The following is a 25,330-nucleotide window of genomic DNA, read 5'->3' on the forward strand; positions in this document are numbered from 1 at the left end:
AATCGTATGAATGTAAGCCTGTGTACAAGCACTGCAAACAAAAGCCACCTTATTTGGTCGCTATTTAAAGCAGCAGGATGAATGAGCAGTTAGTATTTCAAAGAAGCTCAGTGAGCGGGAGCACACGAAGATATGAAACAGTGCACAGAGCAGAAAAAACTGGATCCAATGTACAATACACAGCAGAGAATCGCCTGTGCAAGATGTGGGTGTTTATTAGCACGGACACACTCCGTTAACACTACAGTGAACATATGGTAAGTGTGTATAAAGGCATGTAATCTGTGTCTATGAGCATGTAATGTACAGAGGGGTATGCCCGTGTCTGTCTTGGTTGATCATAAGAAACTGAATCTGCAACTATTTTGATGATTGATTAATCGCTTCAGTTCAGCATCAGTGTCAAACCTTTGCTGGTTCCGGCTTCTCAATCTTAAGGATTTGCTGTTTTTCTCCATCATTTATGATAGTAAATGAAGAGTTTTTGGGCTTTTGACTGCCGGTTTGACAGAAGAATCAATATAAAGACGTCACTTTGGGTTTTGGAAAATTGTGACAAGCCTTTTTTTTGTGCAATTTTCCGGACATTTTTTGACAAAATGAGTCATGATTAGGCATTAAACAATCTGCAGAATAGTTGATATTGAAAATAATCGCTACTTCACCTATTAGCGCACATATGTGTCTATTGATACGTGCTGCCACACCCCTGCCAGGCTGTTACCGTTCGGGGATTACCATGGTGCCTGCATGTCCTGAGGAACATTTTGATTAGTCAAGAAGGCTGCCTTTTGGCTGCCAGACTTACTGATAATCTCTGGAGAGGAGCGGGGAAATCAGCCATGAGACTGAAAACACAAGTTTCATTTCCCCTATCTTTTTCCTCCCTCTCTCCTCCTTCTCACCCTCTGGCATCCAACTGAACGTCAGCTGGCACAGACAACCAGTCTGCCGCATGGAAACGAAGAAGTGGACGAAGAAATGGGAGAGTGGCGCAAGAGGGGCAGGATTGGTGTACAGGTACGTAAGATTTTTCCCAGTAATTCTGCTCCATGGTTGTATACCTTCGTCTAATAAAGCGGGAGATAACAGAGGCCAGACAGAGAGTGAGCGAGTAAGAGAAAGTTACAGAAAATGCTGCAAAAAGAGACTTGAACAGAGCCGTTCAAGCGCCGCATCTTTCTCTCTCCTCTGCCATGTTTCTCCTTTGGTCTGTCACCCACCCACACAGCCATATATTCAGACATACGTATGGTACAGGCATATGAACCATGTGTATTCTGACCTACACACGCACTTGTTTTCAGCATGTATACTAGCACATCTATAGCCAACAGAGAAATGAAAGCAGTTGCTGAGCTGCTGGCAGTAAAGGGGTTAGCTTTGCTTTCTATCTTGGCCTGATAAAAACAACCACTCCGCTAATCAAGGAGACTCATCAGGATATCTCCTTCACACAAGCGCCATGCTCATAATATATCCACGAACAGGACGAAGTTTTCTTTGATGAAGGGATTACAGCGAGACATGATGAGAAATGTACTACTGTCAGTCAAGTTTTCCTTTTTGTTGCAAAAGTTTTTCAAGCTGGGACAAAAACTAGAGGTGCATGATATGTAGAGAAGTCATGGCCTATTTACTGGCAGCTTGAAAGATGGCATAAAATCCACCAATAAAGTCTAAGACAAAGAAGGAGAAGAAGAAGAAAATGAGCAAGAAGAAGAAGAAGATAATATATGCAATCATCCATCTTTGCTCACTAGCCTTTATTACCGTAGGGTTATTTTCAAAATACTAAAAAGGTTAAACTATCCATTATTTCATCAGTATTGACAATGACAGGCAGCTAATCATTATTATTGGTATCGGCTGAAGAAAATCTACGTTGTGCAGTTCGTCCTGTAAGCTTACACAGAAGTTTCACTCAATATACCCAATTCAAAAATAAATCTTCATTGGCAGGGATAAACTTTATTGTCCCTTATCACCTGCCTGGTCGGGATGTACTTGAGTATTAACTACTTACATCACCATGTGCAGAGAAAAACCATGTGCCTTACTCGTCTTTAGCACTAGCCCAGTAAAGCAAGTAAATTCCTAATTTTACCAACCTTAAGTGGCATTTTGCTTACTGGTAACAGTACTTACAGATCTTTAAAAGCTGTAATGCTTCACAGCTCTAAACACCTGACTGACACACAAGTGTTCCCACAAAAATCCTCCACAGCGGAAGTGATATGTGCAGCAACAAAAGACACAACAGTTGGCATGAGCAGCATTTAGCAACAAGGCAGGGAAGAATCCAAAAGACAGATGCAATGTATCAGTGAGGGTAGACCAAAAATTCTAAATGCACACAGCACTTTTCCTTGGGTTTCGTTCTTTGGGTTGTCAAAATATTGGAAAAACCTCTCAGTATAATGTAGTACAATTCAACAGCACCACAATCTACAGTCTCCGAATGGATTAAAGTTATATCAGTTTCAACAGAATTGAAGGGCTGTGATATTAGAATGCATTAGTTTTAGCTACTATAGATGTGCCTAATGAACTATAGAGCATTCTATCTTGCCATGTGTACACACACACACACACACACATTCAGCAGCAGACTTTACCTCCTGAGGATAAATAAACTGGTGGAGAGCAAATGTCAATCATCCAGGAGTGGGTTAATATTCATCGGCAACACCTGGCAACCCCTCCGCAGGCAGGAACTGGGAAAAGCTCAGGTTACTGAAGCCAATAACGTCAAAGCACGCACACACACACACACACACACACACACACACACACACACACACACACACACACACACACACACGTACGCACCCACACAAACACACACAGAAAAAATCAATTTGTTTGACAAAGCACCACACGTTTGTCTCTCTCCCGGTGTGTCTAAGTGATCATGTGAACATGTGTCTACATATGTGTTCGGCAAATAATGCTCCCATGTGCACACGTACTACACAGGGAGATGATATTCATAATGTGACAGCCCTCTAAAAAGAAGGCAGCGCTGTTTTACACTCTCTGAAAAAAATCCACACACAGCCACTCGCGTGCATACACTAACCTTTCCGAGCCACAAACACACCATTACCCCATACACCGTAACCCCACCCCCCAACCCTCGACACACACCGCACACACCCACACATCTCCAAACAGGTGGCTCTGCTACAGTCAAGAAACACAGAAGAGCTGCATGCTGCTTTTTCCACATTAAGTCCCAGAAGACACAAAATGTACAGATCCGCCTCTGCTTTCTCACCTCTCCGTGGACGTCTGCCTCCTCCTGCAGCAGCTGCACAGACAGGTTTTCCCCAGCTGTTGGCTATGCTAACCGTGTGCACTATATATAGGATCTCAACAGAGCTAAATCAAACACAAACACACTCAGGCCAGTGATGCAGAGACAGAGATATACAGCAGTGGTGAAGAGGAAGCAGAGTGGTGATAAAGGATTAGTATTTACCGTGTGTGTTGGCTAGCACAGGAGCATCTTTACAGAGGTGCCGCTCACTCCTTCCTCCTTCCTTGCTCTGATCTCCTCCCTTCTTCCCTGCTCTCTCTGGGTGGGGAATAGTCAAACGGCTGCAGCAGCAGCAGCAGCATCAGTAGCAGCTCCGGGGCCTGCGTGTCTCTCTCTCTCTCTCTCTCTCTCTCTCTTCCTCTCTATCCTCCGCCCCCTCTCCACACACTCTCTCCTTCCTATTCTCCCTTTCCTCTCACTCTCTCCCCACCCCCGAAGACCCTCCTCCTTAACACCCTTCCTCCATCATTTTCTCCTTTTCTCTTCCGCGCTCTCTTTCTTTCTCGCTCGCTCTCTCTCTTTCTTCCTCTGCTCAATTTCCCCCCTTTCCCTCTCTCTCGCGCGCGCTGTGTACGCGTGTGCAGCGAGCTGCGGAAATCCACTCTGTTGAATTAATCAGCCAGCTCCACTGCTACAACCATCAGCTACATCAGAAGCTACTGTTTAGGAGGAGAGGTATCACTGGCAATAGGGAGCAGACATCTTGGAGTCTGGGACACAAATAAGGATTGTTTGTTGGAAAGCTGCCCTGTACAACCAACGTCTGGATTTTGCTGCCTGTCTGCCAAATTGACTGAAATGACAGCAGCCTGCATGATGCTGGCTTATGCTGTCGGATGGACCCTCCCTCCTCTCCTCCGCTCCCAAATTCATGTCTTAAATCATGACACTAATTGAAGAGGGGCCTTGACTGATGCCACTTTCGCCACCCTAAAATAAACATGTTAGAGCTTTAGATGTCAAGGTTTGTCATAGATTATAGAAGAAAGATTTAATGTATAATGTTGCATGTTACTCTTATAATGTTTTTTTTTTATATATATATATGAAGTGGCTCTCTGTGCTGACATCATCTGGAAAAAAGATATATGTTTGTTGGAGTCTGAAGTTGTTTGTTGCTTGCACTTTTAATACACTTCATAATATACAGTTGGTGAGCTGGGGGGGTGACATGTAGATGAGGTCTACTCTGTCCCATGGGGGCAAATTCAAGCTGCCCTGTTTTTGTGGCATTGCAGTAGTCACAGTATAAAATCTGATGAGTAAACTTATTCTTTACTCCGTTGCTAAGGTGACTCAAATTAATGCTGCTATTGTACGCCTGCTGAGCATCAGCACAGATCGAGAAGCAACAGTTTGAGCGGTTTAGAACACTTAATAGTTATATTATAGGATGCAACGATTTAGAAGAAAAAAACTACATTATTATTTAGATTTCGCCTGGGCATTAAATCACAAACATATTAAAAGTGAAGCCAATGTAAAAGTGCCTTAAAACTGTATTATTCCTACTGGCCATCAGTGGGCAACTGCACTGGTTTCCTCCTTACTGTATTAATTCTTATGCAAAAGTGACCCTGCTATTCACTTGATTTATTATCTTGTTAATTATTGTCTGTCAGGGCGTGTCCTTGGGTTTTCAGTCAGATTCAAGAAGGATATCCTTCCCACTCTTCTCTCTTTCAATTATGGTCATTTCTGGCTCCAAAAATTACGATGGCTACAGCTGAAATGTCAAACTCAACGGCCTCAAAACAGTTGTCCACAAACCACTGTGGTTTGCCACTTGGTTTTTATAGCAAATAATAAAGGTAGGCTCAGTGTTTTTTTGCCCATTGCATTTTGCACTATAATATATTTTGTGCTCTGAAAAACACTGTGAAGTCTACCAAGAGTCTACAGCCATGATAGCAAGTCTATGAGGTTGTATACTGAGCAAAATGCTAACATCAGTATGCTAACAAGCTCATATTTTGCTGTTGATTTTTGCCATGGTCTTAATCTCAGTTCAACTTTGCTTCTTGGCACTTAACAAAAAGCACAACTGAGGCTGGTGGGAGTGTCTTTTTTTTTTTACTGGTATTTAGTCACAAACCAAGCCAGCTGACAGATTGAAATTTTGATTGGGTAATGTTGCCAGATGAAACGTTAATGAATCACCATGTAACTCTAAACAATCCTGAGAGAATCCTAAATGTCTGCACCTCATTTAGTGGCAATCCATCTTCTAGTTGTTGAGCCATTTCGGTCTGAATCAAAGTAGAGCTCCAGCTGACCGACAGCACATTCATAGAGCTATGACATGCTAGCACTGCAAATAAAAATCTATTGTTTTCTACTGGGAATCCAAAATACCGCAGCTGTCTATAACGTGGATCAAAAACATTTCAGTTACCTCTTCATAACAGCATATATCTCTGTGATTCTTCTCCACTCTAATAAAAGCCCTGCTGAGATATTTCAACTTTATTTAAAGGGCTTTCATGTAAATGTTACTGAGAAACCCACAACCCAAACCCTTTTCTACATGTATGAAATGCATGGCTTAATTTTATCCCCATGCGACCAATTATTCCATTTGCAGTCTCTTCCAAGTCTAATCCTCACAGTTTCACAGCTTTTAGCCTTTAACTACAACACAGAACACACTTGCTATCACACTGCCTACACTGCCTTGTCACAATGAGTAATTATATCATATTGACATCAGCTTACTTGTGGGGGCTCATGCGTGTCTATGCGTGTGTATGTATGAGAGTGAGAGCGGGTATACCACAGTTAGCCCCTAAAATGATTTAATCCGGTTAAGGGGATTTTCAATTAATCCAGGAGGGCCCTACATTTTGACAGTGCCATATTTTTAGCACATTTTCCTTCTGATGCAACAGACTTTATTTCCCCCCTCCACTTTTAAAGCTAATATGATTCAGTACTCCCACAAGATGGACCGCAAATTTGTTTCGGACACTGACAGCGTATGCTCTGAAATCAAGCCAATGCTGGACATTTATGTAACTGTCTGTGTATGAACCCAATTCTGCCAGTATGCACAGATCTTCTCTTTTTTTTTCTTTCTATAGCCAGCTCCAACTCAAAGAAGGATTACAGCAGTAGTTGCCCAGGAAACAGCACTGCGAGGTACATTCTTTCACTGTGGTTATGTCAAGTATGAGCAATTATAAACCAGTTCATACTGGCTTAATAACATTTAATGAGTAGTTCAATGAGTAAAGTTCTGGTAAAGCAGAGTTTAAGTTGGTGTTGGTCTAAATGTCCTGCACTATCTTAACGTCCTGGACAATTAGGCCAAATTCCAGTCAGATATGATTTGTGTTTATTACACTTCAAAACTGCTCACAAGGCCGCTGCCATTCATGATAACCCATAGCTGTATTTTTAAGACCTGAGAATGAGACTCACAATCAACATCCTTTCCTTAGAATCCTCCATCCTTAGAATTGCTCCACCTTTAATTCAATCCAAATTGTGCTTGTGTTCACATGGAGAGCAAAGCAAGTTTCTGTTGGCCTTAAGCTGGTGAGCAACAGTGCAAGTGCATCTGTTTCAGATGTTGTTTCAGATCAGCCTCTGACTACATTCAGCACTAACCAGAGATTCCACTTATTTCCCCTGCGGCTCTTCTTTTTCCACTCTCCTCTCTTTACTTTCATTAAGTAATGGAAAGGTTCAATATGTAAAATCTAAAACTATCAACAGAATATGAAGAAAAAAACATAAAATCTGAGTTTTATCGTCATGATGTCAGTGTTTTGCGTTATGAAAGTTAGTATTCCAAGCTGCTAACCCCAGCCCGTCGCGGTGTATAGCTCATAGCAGTGTAAACCATCAACACTCCCAGGGTTCTCCAAACTCCAAAGTCAAGACTGCTAGCTAACTAGCTAACAACAGCTACAGTTAGCAGCAGTTAGCAGTTACTATAGTGATATACTGCTCTCTATTTATTTTGAGTATGAATTCAACAGGTTCTTTCAAACTGCACCTTTAGAGTACATTTTTCCTCCAGTCAGCAGTCAACAAGCAGACTAATTACACTACATCACACCTGACAGTGGAGGTCAGCACCTTGGTGCTCACTGCTGCAGACAGGTTGAGCAACAATAGTGAAGATAAATTAACATTTTAATCCCTAAATTAAAAAAAACACAAACTCTGAACTATCCTTCTGCAGTAAACAGCCTTTGTATGGAACCTTTGGTGTGAACACAAGGGAATTATTTATACCTGAAATTATGACCGCATAGATTGAAATATGTACTTTTTAGATTTTCCTGGAGATAATGAAAGCCCCCAGCAGAAGTGACATATTTCTCCTTAAAGTAAAGTTTATATCAGTATATGTGAAAATAGGGATCTGTCAGGAAGCTGCAGTAGATCAGACTGTAGCAGCTTGTGTTTGTGGCTGTGGGTTTCTGGAGCAATAATAATCATAGGGAAAACTAAAAAAAAAAAAAACACCGGTGTTATCATTTAAATATGATCCACTCACTACCAGGGAGAAAGTATAACTCATTTCCAAATTTCTGCCTGGGATTAACTCTCAGAAAATGACTCAAATGAGATTACTGGCTGGCATGGCCCTCCCTGATATACATCAGATCTGCTTAAATTACTGCAGGCATGAAGCTGCACAGGCCAGACCAGTGGCCTCAGTCAACCCCTCGGCCTGGGTGTGGGCACTAAGGAGGTTAGGACAGGAAGTAGGGGGGGGGGGGGAGAAGACTGATGGAGACAGAAGAGAGGATAAAAGTATAAGCAGAGTGGAGAGAGGGGGAAGACTTTGGATTTATGAGGTAAGAGACGAGATGTGGAAGAAGTAAAAGGTAAGAAAGAGGCTCGCAGATGGGAGACAGTACTACGTGAAAGGCCTAGCGTGTTTTCATGCCTGGCTGTTTGCGCAAGACCACAAAGTCTCTGGGCTTGATTGTGCCTCATGAGTTTTTGTTTCAAAAAAGATATAATGGACACATTTCGGTACAAACTACAGTGGCCCACAAATGCAGAATTTAGAAAGACTGTTTTGGACGAAGGCTGAATTGGTTTCAAGAAGACACTATAAAGTGGTAAACACGTCGTCAGAGACGTGGGATTCACTTGCTGTCCCGCTTACAAAAACCCTTACATTTAAGTTCATTTTCCAACACCTTTTATATAAGTGATTAGAGAATGCTGACTGCAATAATATCATGAGTCACAAGACAACAACAAGGTTTGTGACTCACAACAAGCATGTCCTATCCATGTTTGTCATTTTTGAGTCTCCCATGGAAAAAGGTTTTGGGTATTAGCAGCTTGTTTCTCTGTTCGGTGTCATCTGTTTTGCATGCCTGTCTGTGGCTGTGTTTTATGCATTTTTTTTCTCGAAGCTGTGCATGTGTAACCAAATGCTTTCTTAATTTGCTCGCGTTTTGTGTATTTGCATTTGTTTTCTTAAGTCGAGTGCGTTGAGCTCTCGGTTTGCTCCCATAATAAAATGAAGATTACATTTGTGGTCTGATAATTAATATGGCTTTGAGCTGTGCCCTCATTCTTCATTATCTTATATTTCCCTAGACATTATGAATAGATCTGGTGGAAGTCTTTAGAAACACACATTCTGAAAATTCTGTTTTAATAGATTTTATACATGGCTTGATGTCACAGTAGAGCATGCACCATAAAAAAAAACCTAAAATCTCTAAAACAATGCAACTGTAATCTGTGTGTGCAAAACCCTCTCATCTGAACCTAACAGAGGTGAGAGAAACAAACGTAGCTGCTGGATTAGGATGGTTTTACTAACCATTCAATTACTGTGCACCTTGAGTACAAGCAGATACCCTTGCTTGGCTACCAAAAACCAGCTTACTGACATCTTTGGCTCTCTCCTTCTGTCAGCGGCAGAGCAGTCCCTTGAGTTTTCACTCATGGGAATAGATACAGGTTGGCTGAAGCTTGTTGAGTAAGCCAAATCTCCCATGCATAGGCCATTTGTTTCATAGCTCTGTTAGCATTTTGTCGCCAACAGTGAATGGTAAAAACAAAATCTAGAATATGTTTTCCATTTTGTTTGTGACCACTTCTGGTAAAAAAAAGGTAAAGCTTATGGTGCTTTGCTTTAACTCTCAGTATTTTTACTTCAGTAACAAGACAAGGAATGGACTGGGAAAAGGAGCATAATGCGGTTATACAGAGACAACTTGACCATCTGAAAGCACACTGTCTGAGATAAACGCAATTAAGCAAAGAATGGGATCTTCAGCCTGAACACAGCCGGTCTAATAGCAGCTGTAAAACCCCAGCCAAAACAATGTGAATTTCCTGGCTATCCTGTGGGCGGTGGTCGTATTATTCCAGCTGATTTGTGTGACATTACACAGGACTAGTATTAACTCTGGTTTGTCTGTGCATCTTTGATTAGAGGGAGTTGAAATGGAGATTGCTGTGTCAGCTAAGATAACGCAGCTATTAGAGATTATTGATTAGACGTTGTTCCTCTTTACACCAGGCCAGCCCTTATTATCACGAGGACTATCATCTGAGTGGGCCAGCTGCTAGCAGTACACAATCGTTACCATAGGGACGGTGTCCAGTAGGGAGACAGCTGTGGCCTTTTAGCAGCAGCCACACAGCATACAGAAGGTCATTCCTCACCTAAGGTACCTTTCTCCGACTGTCCGTCACAGATTGTTTCCAAGCAACCGGTCTAAAGCTTTGTGTTCCTGTGCTTTTTTTTCCAGGAAGCAGTTCACCTTCTCAGTATTTTCTCTTGCCATTTAGGAAGTAAAATGAAAAACGAATTGAACAAAAAAGCAAAAACACAATAATCTAGGGGTGCCCCGTGAGATTCGTTCTCAAGGATACAACAGGGATTTACATGTACCATTGCAAGGTAGTAGATTTTCAGGTGTTTAGTAGGCAGCCTGATCTAGCACCCTCATCTCACAATACAGCAGCAGTATAGGGTCCCTGATCTGGGTGTGGTAACCCTTTCCTCAAAAAAGAACATAAAAAGAGTCCAGCCTTAAGGGCCGTCCACACCGAAAAACATTCAATATAACCACGACTACAACGATAACAATGTGAGCATCCGCACCGATGAATGATAACATTCAAAGCTCGAAAAACAGCTCCAGCTGTGTCAACAGCGTTCTGAAGGTGGATACTGATGAGCTGGTACTGCTGTACATTACACAAACAAAGAGAAACAAATAAAACAAAACAAAAAGAAGCACATGGGTTTGTCAAGAGGAGAGGATGTGAGGAGAAGCCACCATTCTGTTATGAGACGCGGGTTCGTATTTCTTATTTTATTCACACTTTTGTATGAATCAGTTTACCTGGAGATCATCAATGAGGACATCAGTCAGGACAAAACGAACATCAGAGATCCCATCAGCACCAAATTGTGTAATTGCAGCCCAATATTAAATCATAGAAGCATTGGATTTTTTTACTAAATGCTATCGATTTGCTTATGTAAAAAAGAGACTAATAATAGGAGCATACCTGCAACAGAATTTCATAGAAAAATGGAGCATGGATTTTGATTGATGAAGTGTCTATAGCCCTCATATCATCTAATTGCTCTGATAGTGATCCCAAACATACTGTCATTGGGGTTAGTTGGGGTGTTGTTCTTGGGTGAGGACAGCCCTTTAGCCTAGCCCCTTGACTCAACTCTGCTGCTCTTACACCAAACTGGCATGCAAGCTTTTTTCCTCAAACTAAACTAACTTCAAACTGATTCTTGGGAGGGACCCAGACTGCAGACACCACATTGGATTTGAATCAAATACCCAACTACGCAGTCTGTACTAGGATGAGGACCATGTACAGTCAACCAGAATGTGCCTGTTGGCGCCAGCACACAAACTGGGACGTGAAGTCAACTTTGAGCATGCTAGCTTTGGCTGCCAGTACATTTAGATGCACTTAGAAATATCGATATGCAACATGAAAGACTGCTATATCATGCTGTTATTATGTGCCATTCATTTGAACGATAACAGACAAACTAACTAACTAACTAACCAATTCATCAACCATCTGGTACCAGCAATCGCTTGATCTTATATCTTCAATTCAATGACTGTTTCATCCGGATCTACTACAAGTCCACTACTGACAACTGGCCTCTACATTTCATGCAGCTGTGAAATATGTATCATCAAAAGCTGTTTACAAAATGTAGATAATTCTTCAGCGGTATTTTCACCTCATTTAATGGCAGAAATAACATACATTATGGTTGTGATACTCTGCCATCTTTCCTATTCTTTCAGTACCCTCAGTAAGCCTGCAGTATATCTGCATGAGCAAATATGCGAGAGTGAAGCCGCTCTCATGACTGACTTTCTCTTAGTCTGACTGATCCGTAGCTGAATCTGTCCTTGCATGACTGACCATGATGCAGTGTGTGATAGTGTAGCTGTCAGCAGTGACAGCAGAGAGACTGCCAGGCACCCAGCTGGACTACCTCCAATAGTATCTCCCCGTATATATATATATATATATATATATATATATATAAAGAAAAAAAAAAACACATGAACACATACACGCACATAGAGACATACATGATTACATAACATTATTGAGTTATGTTGCTGACTACTGCATGTTAGCTGTTATGACAGTGGGCCAAGGTTTCTCCCACTGGGCAGGCTGCCATGTATTTCACTATTTGAATAGAAAGGTGTTGTATTATGATATAAAAATGGACAAAAATTGTGCTGTTTTATAAAAACTCATATAGTGAAAAAGTTTCCAGTGGTTCCTGGGAAAGACTCACATTTTCATATATGGAGGCAACAAATTGGAGACTATCGCAGATTATTTGGGTTTCAGTCAACACTGATTTTTTTCAAACATGAATTCATATATGCTTCTTTGCAAACAGATGAGGAGAAGGCAACAAGTCTCTCAGTCACAAGCCAAATAAGAGGTGTGACAGCCAGAGAGCTACACCGAACGGAAACATTGTCAATGAGACATCTGTAAATGCACACCATAGCATACAGGTTTCACTCCATGATACTTAGAGTCATATCAAGTCATTGATGCCTTTAACAGAAGCAGCCATTATGCTCTGTCAGTTCCTCTCTGACAGTCTGTCCACACTCCTGCAAATGGGCGTGTTGCCAAGACAACGGCTCACACACCTTGCCATCTGAGACCACCTGGGGGAGGCCTCCAAAGGACAAATTCACTAAATACACAAATGCATGCATGAACATACAGTTCAAACAAAAATATACATGGCCCATACGCACACACACGCACACACACATACACACTGACACATGCACAATAGACACCAAACGGCACGCCCCTCCTTATCTATTTTACACCACACTGCACACGCTCACATGTCTGCATAACTAAGACCAAACAGAGGGAGTATATGTTTAAAGGGCCATGTGAGTCACACAGCTGCGTCCTTGAGGAATAAAAGCTGCAACATGAACAAGAGTACAGTACTCACACTCTCTCTACATACATACAGTAAGAGTATGTAAGAGGAATAATAACAACAACTTAATAGTTACCAATAAATCTATTCTTATGGTGCTTATTTGTTGGCATCCGACAAAGCGAAAAAGGACAGACAAGAAAAAAGACAAACTGCAGTGGTGGGGGTGGGAAGCTTCCTACCAGTTTCCTGTACTGCTGTTTCTCTTGGCGAAGCGTGGCTAACTCAAGCTTCAGAGCTCGGTTTCTCTCCTCCAGCAATCGGAAGCGGTTCACATTGTAGACTGAGTTTCCCGTCGCCGGCTGGGAAGAAACCTCATACCTTAACTGCAAATAAATAAACAAAAAATGAAAAATAAAGATGAGGAACAATTACAGCGAATTACAAATTGCGCAGCAACAAGAGGAGGGTGTGAGGCTGTACTTTGGGACAGCGGAGCTTTGAGCTAAATGCTAACATCAGCATACGAACATGGTCATATTGGCAATGCTAACATGCTAAGAGAGCATGATGTTAACTATGTTAACCATCACAGTTTATTGTGCTAGCATGCTAACATTTGCTAATTAGAATTAAACACAAGGTTGTAAATAGAGATAAAGTTATAGGATCACCTATTCATTCTTAGAGGAACATAAATGTATGTGCCCAATGTTATGATGATCCATTTCACCAAAGTTGGCATCAGGATACATCATCTGGGACCCAGAATGTCTGTTTTTTCAGGCAAGTAAATGTAGGAATAAGTCACTAGATCAGTGAATTTCCAAAGAGTAGGCCATAGCCCCCTGGTGGGCTGTGAAGGTACTGTAAGGGGACACAACAGGTCATTTATAATACATAAATTAAACTTTTTAGTGCTAAATAGAGAATTTTGTAGAGTTTAACATTGCCATTTATGATTATATATGATGTTATGAAAGTAATCTGAACTGACATAACAAGGTGCTTAAATCACATGTTCTTCTTCACTTATCTGACTTAATTTATCTAGTGTTGTGTTAAAGTTTTCCATATATATGCCTGCTGCCTGCAAACAGCCTGCAACCGACACTGCAGGTTGAGGTCGGTGGGTGGCATTGCAGGAAACAGAATTCAAACAGGCGGGCAAAGTTTATTTGACAGAGGAACAGACTTCAGCACGTATCTTCTATTGTGTTAATTACGGGAACAGGGATGAAAAGTTTGGGCAGGCCCCAAGAGATTTTCCAATTTCAAAATGGGCAGTGTCCTTCGTAAGTTTGGAAATGGCTGCTCAAGATAAATGGAAGAAATTGAGAGGATTACCAAAGTAAGGATTCATCATCTTGGCACCGTGTGCAGTATATTGGTACCAAAAAACACAGCAATCCATCTATCCAACAGTTGTTCAGATAATTTGGTCTGGACCAAAGTGGTGGAGCTTTCTACAGACCAACAGACGGAAAATAAAAATCATACATGAAGAGGAAACAACCACTGTATTAACACTAGTTATTTATTTATTTTTTTTAAAAAAAGGGGGACATAGGGCTACTGTCAATCTTGCTTAAAGTGATGTACTCTGGTTTTAGTTCCATCCCTCGGGGTCAGTCACAGGAAAAGGATTACCAAGCCTGAAAATGAAGCGGCTACTGCAACAGGTTCGGAGGCTCAGCGGGATTTGCCAGTCAGTGTTTTTCTCCTTAGAAATGTTCTTGATGGGATTGAACCCTCCATGGAAATACATTGCATATCTGTAATAGGCAGGCTGGAAGCTTCTCTCGAGCTCTGAGAATAGTTCCCTGTATTGCTCACTGAGTTTCCTCCCCATACCAGACCTCAATTTGTACAATTTGATGGCACCTTTTTAAGTTCACAGTTGTCTTGTTTTGGAATGGGAATGCTCTGCTGTCAATCTTGCACTTTGCAAAGTGTCCGATCACTTTGAGGCCACCAGAGGGGTTGCGGATGATAGAGGAAGTGAGCAGATGTTTGGCTGAGGTAAGGGGGAAAGTTGAATGTGAACTCTGCCTGTGCCCCCTGAAACTGACAACCTTCCAAGGATAGGATAAGCATGCCCTTTGCTCTGTTCTGTCAGAAGAAATAACTCCTCCTTAGGAGTTAATCTAAAAATGGATTTAATGCTCCAGTCTATCTACTTTGAGTAATATAAATGTATGAAATAGGGACAAATTGGAGAGCTAAAATCCAAAATTCCAAATGGGGTGTCGACTTCCCATTTGCCTTCTGAAAAAGCACTCTTAGCCAGCCTAGCCACTCCAATAAACCATTACCAACATAGACAAAAGATAACATGGTGCATTAATCTGAAGCCTGTTCTCTTTTTAAAAAAAAATAAGAAAGAGGAGAAAATTCCATCCCATTGTTCTCTTCGAGCACTCTTTCCTTGGAGTAACCCCTGACAGATCAGTACACCAGATGGTTCAGCTTATATTATTCTAATATATCAATTAGCATGTTACCAGAGCATTTGGTATCTTGTCCAGTAAAACAAGATAACTCGCACACACAGAGATACACAACAACCAGATCCCCTGACTGCTTGCCAGGCTATCATCCCTCCAAAAAAAACAAACACTAAAAACAAAGTTGCAGGCAATATGTCAGTCTTCACGGACAGCCAAAGCTACTAAAGCCAGTGTGATGGACCTGCCAAGTAGACAGAAAGACAGCCAGATCCACCTGCTAATACAGCAGACCTGCCAAGCAAACAAGCCTACAGATAGACCCACCAGTGTAATATGGTGGGCTTTCCAAGAACAGACAGAGAGATAGATAAACCTGCCAGCCAGCACTGAGGGTTTCCAAACAGACAGACAGACTAACACATTCAGTCAGCTTATTTAGAGCGAGATATTAGGCCATATGGACATCCATGGGAGAACTGATTTCTGGGCATGTTCCGATACCAGTATCAGAAGTGCCTCCTAAAAGGCTAACATCTCCCCAGAACAAACTTAAAGTAGAATGTAATATAATAAAAATGCATTTTAATCGAGTCCACATATGCTTGACAGTACATGCTTGTATATTGTCATTTTGTCATATATTATACATATTATGTATTTAAAAAATCCATACGAGATCCACACATATATGGAATATATATTGCCGTTGCATAAGCAATGATGGATCTGGTATCTGCAAGCACATCTGTCCGTGCACCAATCCAGTAGCATGCAATTTATTAGCCCAAAATGGGAACCGGTTTCTGATTTTAAAGCACAAGTAGCCAAAATGGTGTTGATATTTGTGTTCTGTTTCACATGTGTTTGTTCATGTTTACAGACGGTATAACCTGAACCAGGACACAACTTATCACATCCGTACGGGGCTTGTAGTATAAAATTATTAAAAGTAAAAAATAATGATGCATATATATTTTGTATAACACTGATAACAGATCAGTGCTCTGTATCAGACAACATACATACAAATTCAGGTATGGGAATCAATGTCAGGAGTGGTGAGAATGGTCTCTACCAATTTATGCATCATTTCTTCAGGACAAACACTGGTCCCAGAATTGAACGTGCACTAAAAGAAAACAAAAATATATAACCTGACAACATGTTGTCAAAAAAGAGAATAAAAACAAAGGATGACAATGACACTGGTTCTTCACATTTGACATGTTTTAACCATTTTGTTAAAGCTACGTTATGTAGCAATTAGCGCTTTGTGCAATTTGGCACTCCCCACAGTTTCTGAGTGCAACACCACTGTGGTAAGCACAGATTCCAGGTCTGGGACAATTTGTCAGATGTAATGTAGGTGCTATCTACAGATAAAACTCGTTACATCATAACAATGTTATGAGTTGAAAACTTGTATCTTGGCATAAACACGTATGTAACGCTGTCATCCTCACCCAAGTTACATAGTGCAGATTCAGAATCATCTGATAGGAAACAGAGACACCATTCACCCTTTCACAAGACACTGATCCATCAAAATGATTCAGAAACTGCTATTTTAAGGTAAAAAAATGTACATAATGTTGCTATAATTCAAAATAAGGGAACATTAATGGCACCAACTCTTATACATGCCAGGTCCAAACACCTGATTGAGACGTGATAGGGACAGTCCCTAAAGCAGTCATCACCAGCAGACAACAAAGGCTGCGACTGCAACTGATCCCGGGTCAGCTGGCCACAGTTGTGCTGTCCACTTGGGAGACATCATCCTTGCACCGAGGGAGCTGCCAAAGTTGCTGTGACAGGAGCTGCGTCAGAGTTGGTAATCATGACGCACTGGTTCACTCAGGGGCCACAGAGAAGAACTGACAACATCTCCTGCTAAATGGCCGGGAGGGGAGGAATTAAAAGCACTGTGAAAGGTGCAGAGAAGCGACCTGAGTGGTGACACTTCCAGAGCTGCGCCGCCTCACGCACTTTCAGAACATCATCACGTGTTAGTTATCCAAAATTTGGCGTTAAATTACCCAGTCATTAAACAATGTAACAGTGCTCATTCTTTTTTTGTTTTTTCATAGGATGTTTGTGAGGCGATCTACATTAATGTAGGTGACCAGAAGATAAACGCGTTTGGCTGATAAAACAACAGTACCACTGACATATTAACATGATACGTTTTTGGCCCAACCCTTGCATAAGATACCAAAAGAATATGAATAGTGTATGAATAAGCAGATACAGAATGCGTGGAGAAGATGAGATGGGATCAAAGCCTTCATTAGTTGAGAAGAAACTGCACATTAGGCAGTCTCACGAAGAATGAGAGCAAGAAGACCCGGCGGCAGTCACCTTGAGACTCTCAACATCAAACACAAGATCTGCCTTTGTGTATGCGTTTAATATTAGGTTTTTCTCATCCTTTTCATACTCGTCACAGTGGGACGAGCACATACAAACAAAGAAGGATAATCACTGCGTGGTGCCCGTCTACATCTGTCCCAGCTGCTCTTACCCGGCGTTGTCAAGCACTTTATTGAAAAATGGCTTGTTTCTCTTTTTATTTATTTCTGCCTTATTAAATAACACGAGTGTCAGTTGGCGGGGGAGGGGGGTCAGCCACGGGTAAATGACTGGCTGGAGCTATAAATGCAGTTTTGACTGGAGGGAAACAGGGCTGAGACAACAAAATTAGAAGTTCATGGACGCAAAGAGACCAGATAAAATACGACGAAGATAAGTAACACCAAATGATTTATCCCCGTGAGAGCACTATCAGCTGTAGAAACATATTTCCCAATAACAGGAAAAACTCAAACTTCACTTCTGTGAACCGTCAAAGCACTGCCGACAACACTAACGACGGGTACGCCTTGGCGGATTATCCATTTAAAAGTGACGCACAACTGGAGTCCGGGGTAACTGTTTATTAAGTAAAGCAGATAATGTGGGTAGCTATTAAGATGTTACAGCATATAATTATGTAATAGAGGCTTTTTACTACTTTATTATGCCGGCGTGCTTTTGCAGTAATTAATAGCTACAGATAGCTTTTAATTCATCATGACACCAAGAAATGCTATGTGCATGTTCATTCCGTGGTTCACCTCATAAAACCATCGCTGTCCGGGTTGTTTCAGGCATTCCTGATTTATGGTGGAGGGACACAGGAGAATGGATTAGGGAAGCAGCATGTGGTGGCTGGACTCGCACCAAGGGCAGTGTGGTGGTTAAGTGGTGTGTGCTCAGCCAACCGAGCCACCCAGGATACCCCAACCTAATCTAATTTTGACTGGGGGTGATTTAAATAGATTGCCACGTCGCCATCTGGCGTGTGAGTGGAATACTTGCATCGGAGCTGTCTCAGGCAGTCAGCTGTGGATGTACAACTACTGACATACCATTAAACAGATCTTTTAAAAGGAGAAAGTCAGTCTGCTCTAGCTTTGTACAGCTTAAATGTTGTTGTGAATGTGTCTCACTTGGAGAGGGAGCGCTATAAATCTCGGGATTTCACTACCACTCACAGACACTTCGTCACTGCTCTTCATAAAGAGAATACATTATGTTATCTTATACAACCTAGCGTGTATTTTGATTATCTTTGATTCACGGTAGCTACTGCAGCGTCCAGTGTGTCATTTAAGTGTTTTGAGATTGAGAGAATCAACAGTATCAAACAATCCCAAAAAAAGGCAGGACTGAGACTGTACATGCATGTATGTTTTTGCTGATACATATAATGGCAATCACCCTACCTTAAAGGCAGTAACCCCTTTGTCCCAATATGACTCTCCTCCCTTCCCGTCACATCACAAGCCGGCGGTGTAGGCGGAGGTGACGCGTCCGTGTGTGTGCACGTGTATGCTGGTGTACACCCAATCTGCAGCTATAATAGCTTTCCTAGTCTGAGCGCCACTGTAACAGGCTGGATGTCTCACCATATCAGTGAAAGCAAAAACAGCTACAATGCCTTGGCACTCTCTCTCTCCCTCTCTCTCTTACACACACACACACACACACACACACACACGCGCGCGCGCGCGCGTGCACACTCAGTCCCATCCCTGAAGCTGTTAACACTTCCTCTCACGCTCTCAGCTCCATCCTCCAGTTGTGCTTTAAAAATACCCCCTCTCCTCTGTTTCACTCCCGGCTCACTCATACGCAGACGTGTTCGACCTCTGTTCGACTGACCAAAAACAACGTCACACTCAGGGGGGGAAAAAAAAAGGCACACATGGCAGCTTTTTGTTTTGTTTTGTTTTTAAATAAATCAGTAGAGCAGTGATGTGTAAATTATTACATCATGGATGAGCAGATCACGGTCGAGCAGCCTTGTCTTTCCTCTATATTAAGTTCTAACAGGCAGAAGACAATTACTGTTTTAGTTTGTTTGTTTCCCACCCCAAATTTAAACGTGTATATCTCACTATATTCCACTTGGGTGTGTCCTCGTTACTACTTGTAACTTTTATCAAATCAAGCATCAAATCTAGCATCAAATCTAATCTAACTGAACAGACCTCTGATACAACCATCCCTCTGCTCTCTTCACCTCCTCTAAAGCCCTGATCAGAGGACTCAAATTAAATCAATGTGGTGTTTTTGCATCAGCGGCAGGCACTCATCATATCCTGCCGATAGCTGCTCACTGCTTCAACGCCGAGACGGACGCACAGGGCAGAAGAGAGGACAAAAAGAAAGAGACACTAAGTGTGCGTGAGTGAGAGGAAAACGCAGAACGTACGCTCTGTTCCACTCTGTTGCCTAGCAACACTTGTTCACTGTCTGTTCCCGTCCTCGCTGTGGACATATTACTCTCATACTGGTTCTCGGGCATGACATGGAGCCCTGTGACAGCAGGGTTCAGAAACAGATGGAAAGTGGATTAGGCAGAAATATGCAACGACCCCTTTAAATATGCAAATAGCTGAAGGCGACGTGTCATTTAGCTACTCCAAACAAGCTGCTACACTTAGACCACGTCGTGGCCAGGACGCTTTCTCAACTTGGTGTGTTTTTAACATTGAAATATTCTTTCAGAAGTATGATGTCATGATGTAGCGCGGGATCATGGGAGTTGTCTTCAACCACAAGTGCCAATGAAAATCTATTTCACGTGACTTAAGTAATGTATTAAAGTTTTATGTTATGTTTAGTCATCTTCCTTCACAAGTTTCTGATGTATCACTTGATGTTTGCCCGGAAGTAAGCGATAGGCGACCAAATGAAACTCATCTATACCCTGAATAAAATTACATGATCTCTGGGTTTAGACATTTCAATGTAGAAATTGTTCTTGCAGTGCTTCTGTTGCTTTGTATTTATCCCCACAAAGAGAAACAATCAAGAATATAAAGCGTAGCCCCAATATAATTCCCTTTTATAAAAGAAGAGTTACATTCTGAGAGTTGGGAAGCCACTCTGAATCAGAGAACGGCATGCCTGTCGCCATCAAAGCTCCCAAAACTGAACAGCAGACAGGTGTACATTTGTCAGGGTTGGATGACTTGAAAGATTATTGAAAACAAGGGATTTGTGGTCAAAAACACAAAACTCTCTACTGCACAAATGTCAAATCTGGAGGAGCATGAATGAGATTAAATAACACGCAGCAGCGACGATGATTGGGCTGAAAAACAAACGTGGATGCTGAGATCACGTTACAATTTTGCTGCATTTTGTCATGGCATGTTTGGGGAAAATCTTAAATAGGCTACTTTACCGTGCCTGCAAACAGACTTTCGCAAAAAGGCAAACATCCAAGTTATTTCTAGTAATTTTAGCAAACACTGACTACTGTACAACCTCCTTATAGTTATCTAATGTTCCGCCATAATAGGGTTGTCAAAAGTATCAAAAATTTGATTCTCAATAAGTGTTACGATAACCACATCTGATACTATCGAAAGTATCAGTTTGTTTTTTTTTAAACAGATCTACAGTCAGATTTTATAACCAAAGACTGCAGATGTTAACAAACGTGTTGCTATGTGTACAATGATACTTTCTGTACGTGCGCTAGTGTAAAAAACAAAGGGAAAACATACTTATTTTCATGTGCCTTTGACTTCCTTTTTCTTTTGGCTGTGGTATCAAAAGAGGTATTGAGCGTCATTGTGTTGGAGTATTATTGTATCAAAGTTTAATATTCTGGTGTTGTCACAGCCTTACTTCACAATAATGTAGAATGAAGATCTGTCAGATTATGTGAAGCAGTCCTTTTTATTCTCAGGACAGTCCATTTATTTGGTGCTTTACCCTCAGATTTTCTTCTTTCAAGCAGTCTAATAACTGGAGGTTCCGTTTTATGTTTATGAGATGATCATAGCTAGTAGGAATAAGTTTGATGGCACGTAGCTGTAGTAGTAGTAACGGGCCCACAGTAAGTGGTACCACAGTACCTTGGCTTTGGCGTGCAGGTGGTGATGGTGTATGTTTCTGGCAGAGATCATGGCCAGCTGTCTCTGGATCCACTGCAGCTCCATCTGAGACTGCCTCAGCAGCTCCTCCACATGAACAGTGGACGTGTGATCCCGCATTATCACCTGCAAAAAAACCCACACAATCAGATTACACATGCACTGCAAACATCACACTGTCCTCGCACCTCCGTAAAAGCATACGCTTCCTGAACCACACACACTGAAGGAACGTAATGAATCTGCAAGGAGATGAATAGTTCTTACTTTTCGATGACTTTATATACCTCTGCATTCTATTATGTCATATTGTTCTGCCGCTCCTACCATCCAAAACTATATGTGACAAATACTTTAGCAGAAAAAGCTTTCATTTACATGACAGACGTCATTTCAAGAAGAAAATAACAAAGTGCACATGTTGGACAGTTATGGCAAAAGCTGAGCAGATCATGATCAAAGTAGATTCTGTTGTTTTGACCCGAAACAAATACGTTTCAATGTAGCAAACAAACGTGTGCGACTACATTTACAAAGATTAAAATACATACAGACGAATACTTGGCATACTGCATGTACACGGCACTGGCAAACAGTTTCTTGGCACTTACTGTACAAATCCTTCATCTTCTTTCATTAAAAATCACATAACCTGCTTGTTACTGTAAGTACATCGTCAATCCCTGACAGCAAACATGTCCAGTTTAACACTGCTGCCCCCCACCTGTTTCAGTGTGTCTACATGCATGTGTGGCTGCGGACTGGTATGATTGATATCTACATGTGTGTGCCCATGTGCATGTGTATTAGTGTGTTCAGTGAGAGAGAGAGAGAGAGAGAGAGAGAGAGAGAGAGAGAGAGAGAGAGAAAGAGCGCTCCACTCAGTTACATAAGAGAGGATTATTGTAATCACAGCAACACAATGACAGGGGTGCGCGTGTAGAAAACATCAGCTTTTATCAGTCGGTGCTAAATCCCCATCTACGCTGTCCTGTTTTTGTACCTTTGCTCAAATACACACGCTCACACATACACAGGAATACTGTATTCACAGTAAGCACTATACAGTGACACATGGAAGGTTAAGAAGGTTAATGCTGCTTGTACCTTAGAGGATTTTACTTAAATCTGCCTGCCGCAGCATTATAAATGCTCCAAAATCTGTTTTTTAAGTCATCTGTTTTCTGTCTTTTTACACCAATGCACTTTTTGTAATACACCAAGACAAACTGCAAGATCACACTTCAAAGTAAACGAGCCATTATCTGATTAGAGATACTCAAAAAGTGGCCCGCTTTTTGGGATGCTGTCAGCGGCAAAGTGGCAATAATTAACGGACAATGAAGGAAAACAAGTCATTTGTTTTTTTACACTCGCTTTTTCTACGAGGTAAAAGGTGAAAAAAAACTGTAGGACAAATAAGCTCTCTGACTCTCTCTCTAAGAGCCCCAGCCAAATGCTCAAACAGCTTCTCCATGCTGACTCACCTTGGACAGCTTCTATTTCCTCGCAGGGGGACTGGAGAAGGAGGAGGAGGACAGACAACAAACAACAACAACACCGACACAGACAGCTCAGGAGTCCTGTAGATTTATGCAGAGATGTCCCATCCTGGCCAAGCCCTCCATCAACCTGCGGTGCAAAGCATCTCTCGCACAGATTTATCAAAGTGAGAGGAGAGAGCCGTGCCTACGTCATTATCCAGGCCCGAATGGGGGTTTTCATTTGCCGTCAACCTATTAATTAATCCATCGCCCCTTCACTATGATTGCCATCATGATATTGCTGCTTTCTCTTAGATTTTAGACATTTTGGGAACACGTGGAGTTCATCAGTGAGGTTATGTGCATTATTTTAAACAAAAGTAAAAGAAAAAAAGTTTCACTGTACGAGCTGTGAATGATTTTGGAGCCTTGCTTCAGATGTGTCCAAAGCTTTTCGGGCGTGCACTTTTGTCTACACGAAAGAGTTTCTGCAAGGACAAATACTTTAAAATAAAAATGCACATGAAAAGAACTAAAAAACAGCTGAGATAGACTGAGTGCTAAAACCAATATTCAGCAGTTTTCCAATTATCTGTATCAGTGCCTTTTGTGTGCCAGTACAAATAAAATTGATTACTTAAAACATACAATACATTGGCTCTGATGCTGCATTCTTTCTCTGACTGTAATCACCTCTCTGTGGTCTCACTCAGCGCCAGCACACCACTCTGTCTAAGTGGTGAAACGTCACAGGTAATAGCCAAACAACACTAAATAATTTCAACAAGCAAATTAACTAGTAACTAAAGTAATCAGATTACATCAGAATACATCAACAGAAAATGGAATTACTTAAGTAAAACACCTCGAAATTGTATGTAATTACTGTGCTTGAGTAAAATCTAGTTGATTTCATTCCATCAGTTTATTTTAAATACTACAGTGTGGAAATACTCTGTTACAGCCAAAATAACTACATTTTCTACTGAGAATAATATATATTATGTATTTTTTATTCTGATTATTGATTCATCAATTTCTTCATAACTATAATACTAAATAACTAATATAAGGAAGCTGCTTATCATTTACAAATATGCACACTAACTAAAGCTGTCAAATAAATGGAGTGGAGTAACGGGATAAAATAATAGAAAATGGAGTAACTCAAATGTGTACAGTACTTGAACATATGTAATTAAAATACTATACTGTCACAAATACATGTTACCTATCCAAGTGATGCTCCTGACTTTCTTTCATCCTCTTCACTGTGCTCCTCTGCCTTGGTGGCTTCTCACCTTCGGGGGTTTGGCAAACTCTGGTGCCATGTGTCCTCCTTGTAATCCTCAGTAATAATCCTTTCAAAAATGTAGCACATCAACAGTCTGAAACTTTACAGCAGAAGCTGCCGGGACACTATCTGTCACTGCACCACAGCTTCAGACGTGTTTAGCTCCTTAGCTCGTCTGTCTCTGAACATACTCCTGACAGCTTCTCTCTAATGTGACTTGCTCTTTTCAAAACAGAAGTCAGTTATGATTCAGATTTTTTCTTTTTTCTCTCTCTCTCTCTCTCTCTCTCAGCCTCCTTGTACCCAATGCTGCCTGCTGTGAGGCCATATGGCACACCCATCAGGAAGACGAGGTTATAAAACAGGAGATGGAAAAGAACATTTAAGGCTAACCTCTCACCTGTTATGGAGAGCTGGCACGGGGACAGCCGTTAGCCGCCAGCATTCTTCATGGCTTCAAAAGTTAGCATGATGCTATCTGCTAAGCTAACCTCTATAGTGCATATTGACAGTGTGGACATCCATGGTGTGTCCATGTTAACAGATAATACTGTATTAAAATGTCTTCCCTCTGTTACCTCCACCTGTTTGGGCGGGAACTTACCGTTTTGTCATTGGCACGTGGAGGTTGGTGACGTCACACCGAACGCAATTCACCTGAGTAAGTGAAAATAGCTGTCTAATTTAGTTTATCATTTTATGGCAAAGTCAATATACAGAAAATGCAAGAGACCAATAGAAGAACGAACTTTTTCTTATTTTCTACTTTGATCTATATAATCAGTTTTGATTCTACGGCAAAGAAGAGAAAATCAACAAGGATCCAAACAATATTTCAAACAAGAAGTTATTGATTGCATGCCCTGTCACTCTTTTTATTATTATTATTTATTTATCCTCCTGTGCATTATTTTTGCTTTTACTGACCTTTTTT

General features: G+C 41.3%; 1 protein-coding gene across 2 annotated transcripts in view; it reads right to left on the reverse strand.

Annotated features, from left to right (window-relative positions):
• Nucleotides 1-25,049, reverse strand: part of LOC119030009 (RIMS-binding protein 2-like) — a 70,598-nt gene extending 45,549 nt beyond the window's left edge. The window contains exons 1-5 of one of the 2 annotated variants that reach the window (XM_037117303.1): nt 24,797-25,049; nt 24,334-24,463; nt 23,106-23,250; nt 21,601-21,744; nt 12,977-13,120 (exon numbers count right to left, since the gene is read on the reverse strand). In XM_037117303.1, coding sequence (XP_036973198.1) covers nt 12,977-13,120; nt 21,601-21,738 — 282 coding nt within the window. In that variant the 5' untranslated portion in view covers nt 21,739-21,744; nt 23,106-23,250; nt 24,334-24,463; nt 24,797-25,049. Of the gene's footprint in view, nt 1-12,976; nt 13,121-21,600; nt 21,745-23,105; nt 24,289-24,333; nt 24,464-24,796 lie in introns of those variants that run through there. The other variant, XM_037117304.1, reaches the window with a different exon arrangement.
• Between the last annotated feature and the right edge of the window lie 281 nt (nt 25,050-25,330).

The sequence above is a fragment of the Acanthopagrus latus genome, chromosome 12, assembly GCF_904848185.1.
Source record: "Acanthopagrus latus isolate v.2019 chromosome 12, fAcaLat1.1, whole genome shotgun sequence".
In the NCBI taxonomy this organism is placed as follows: Eukaryota; Metazoa; Chordata; class Actinopteri; order Spariformes; family Sparidae; genus Acanthopagrus; species Acanthopagrus latus.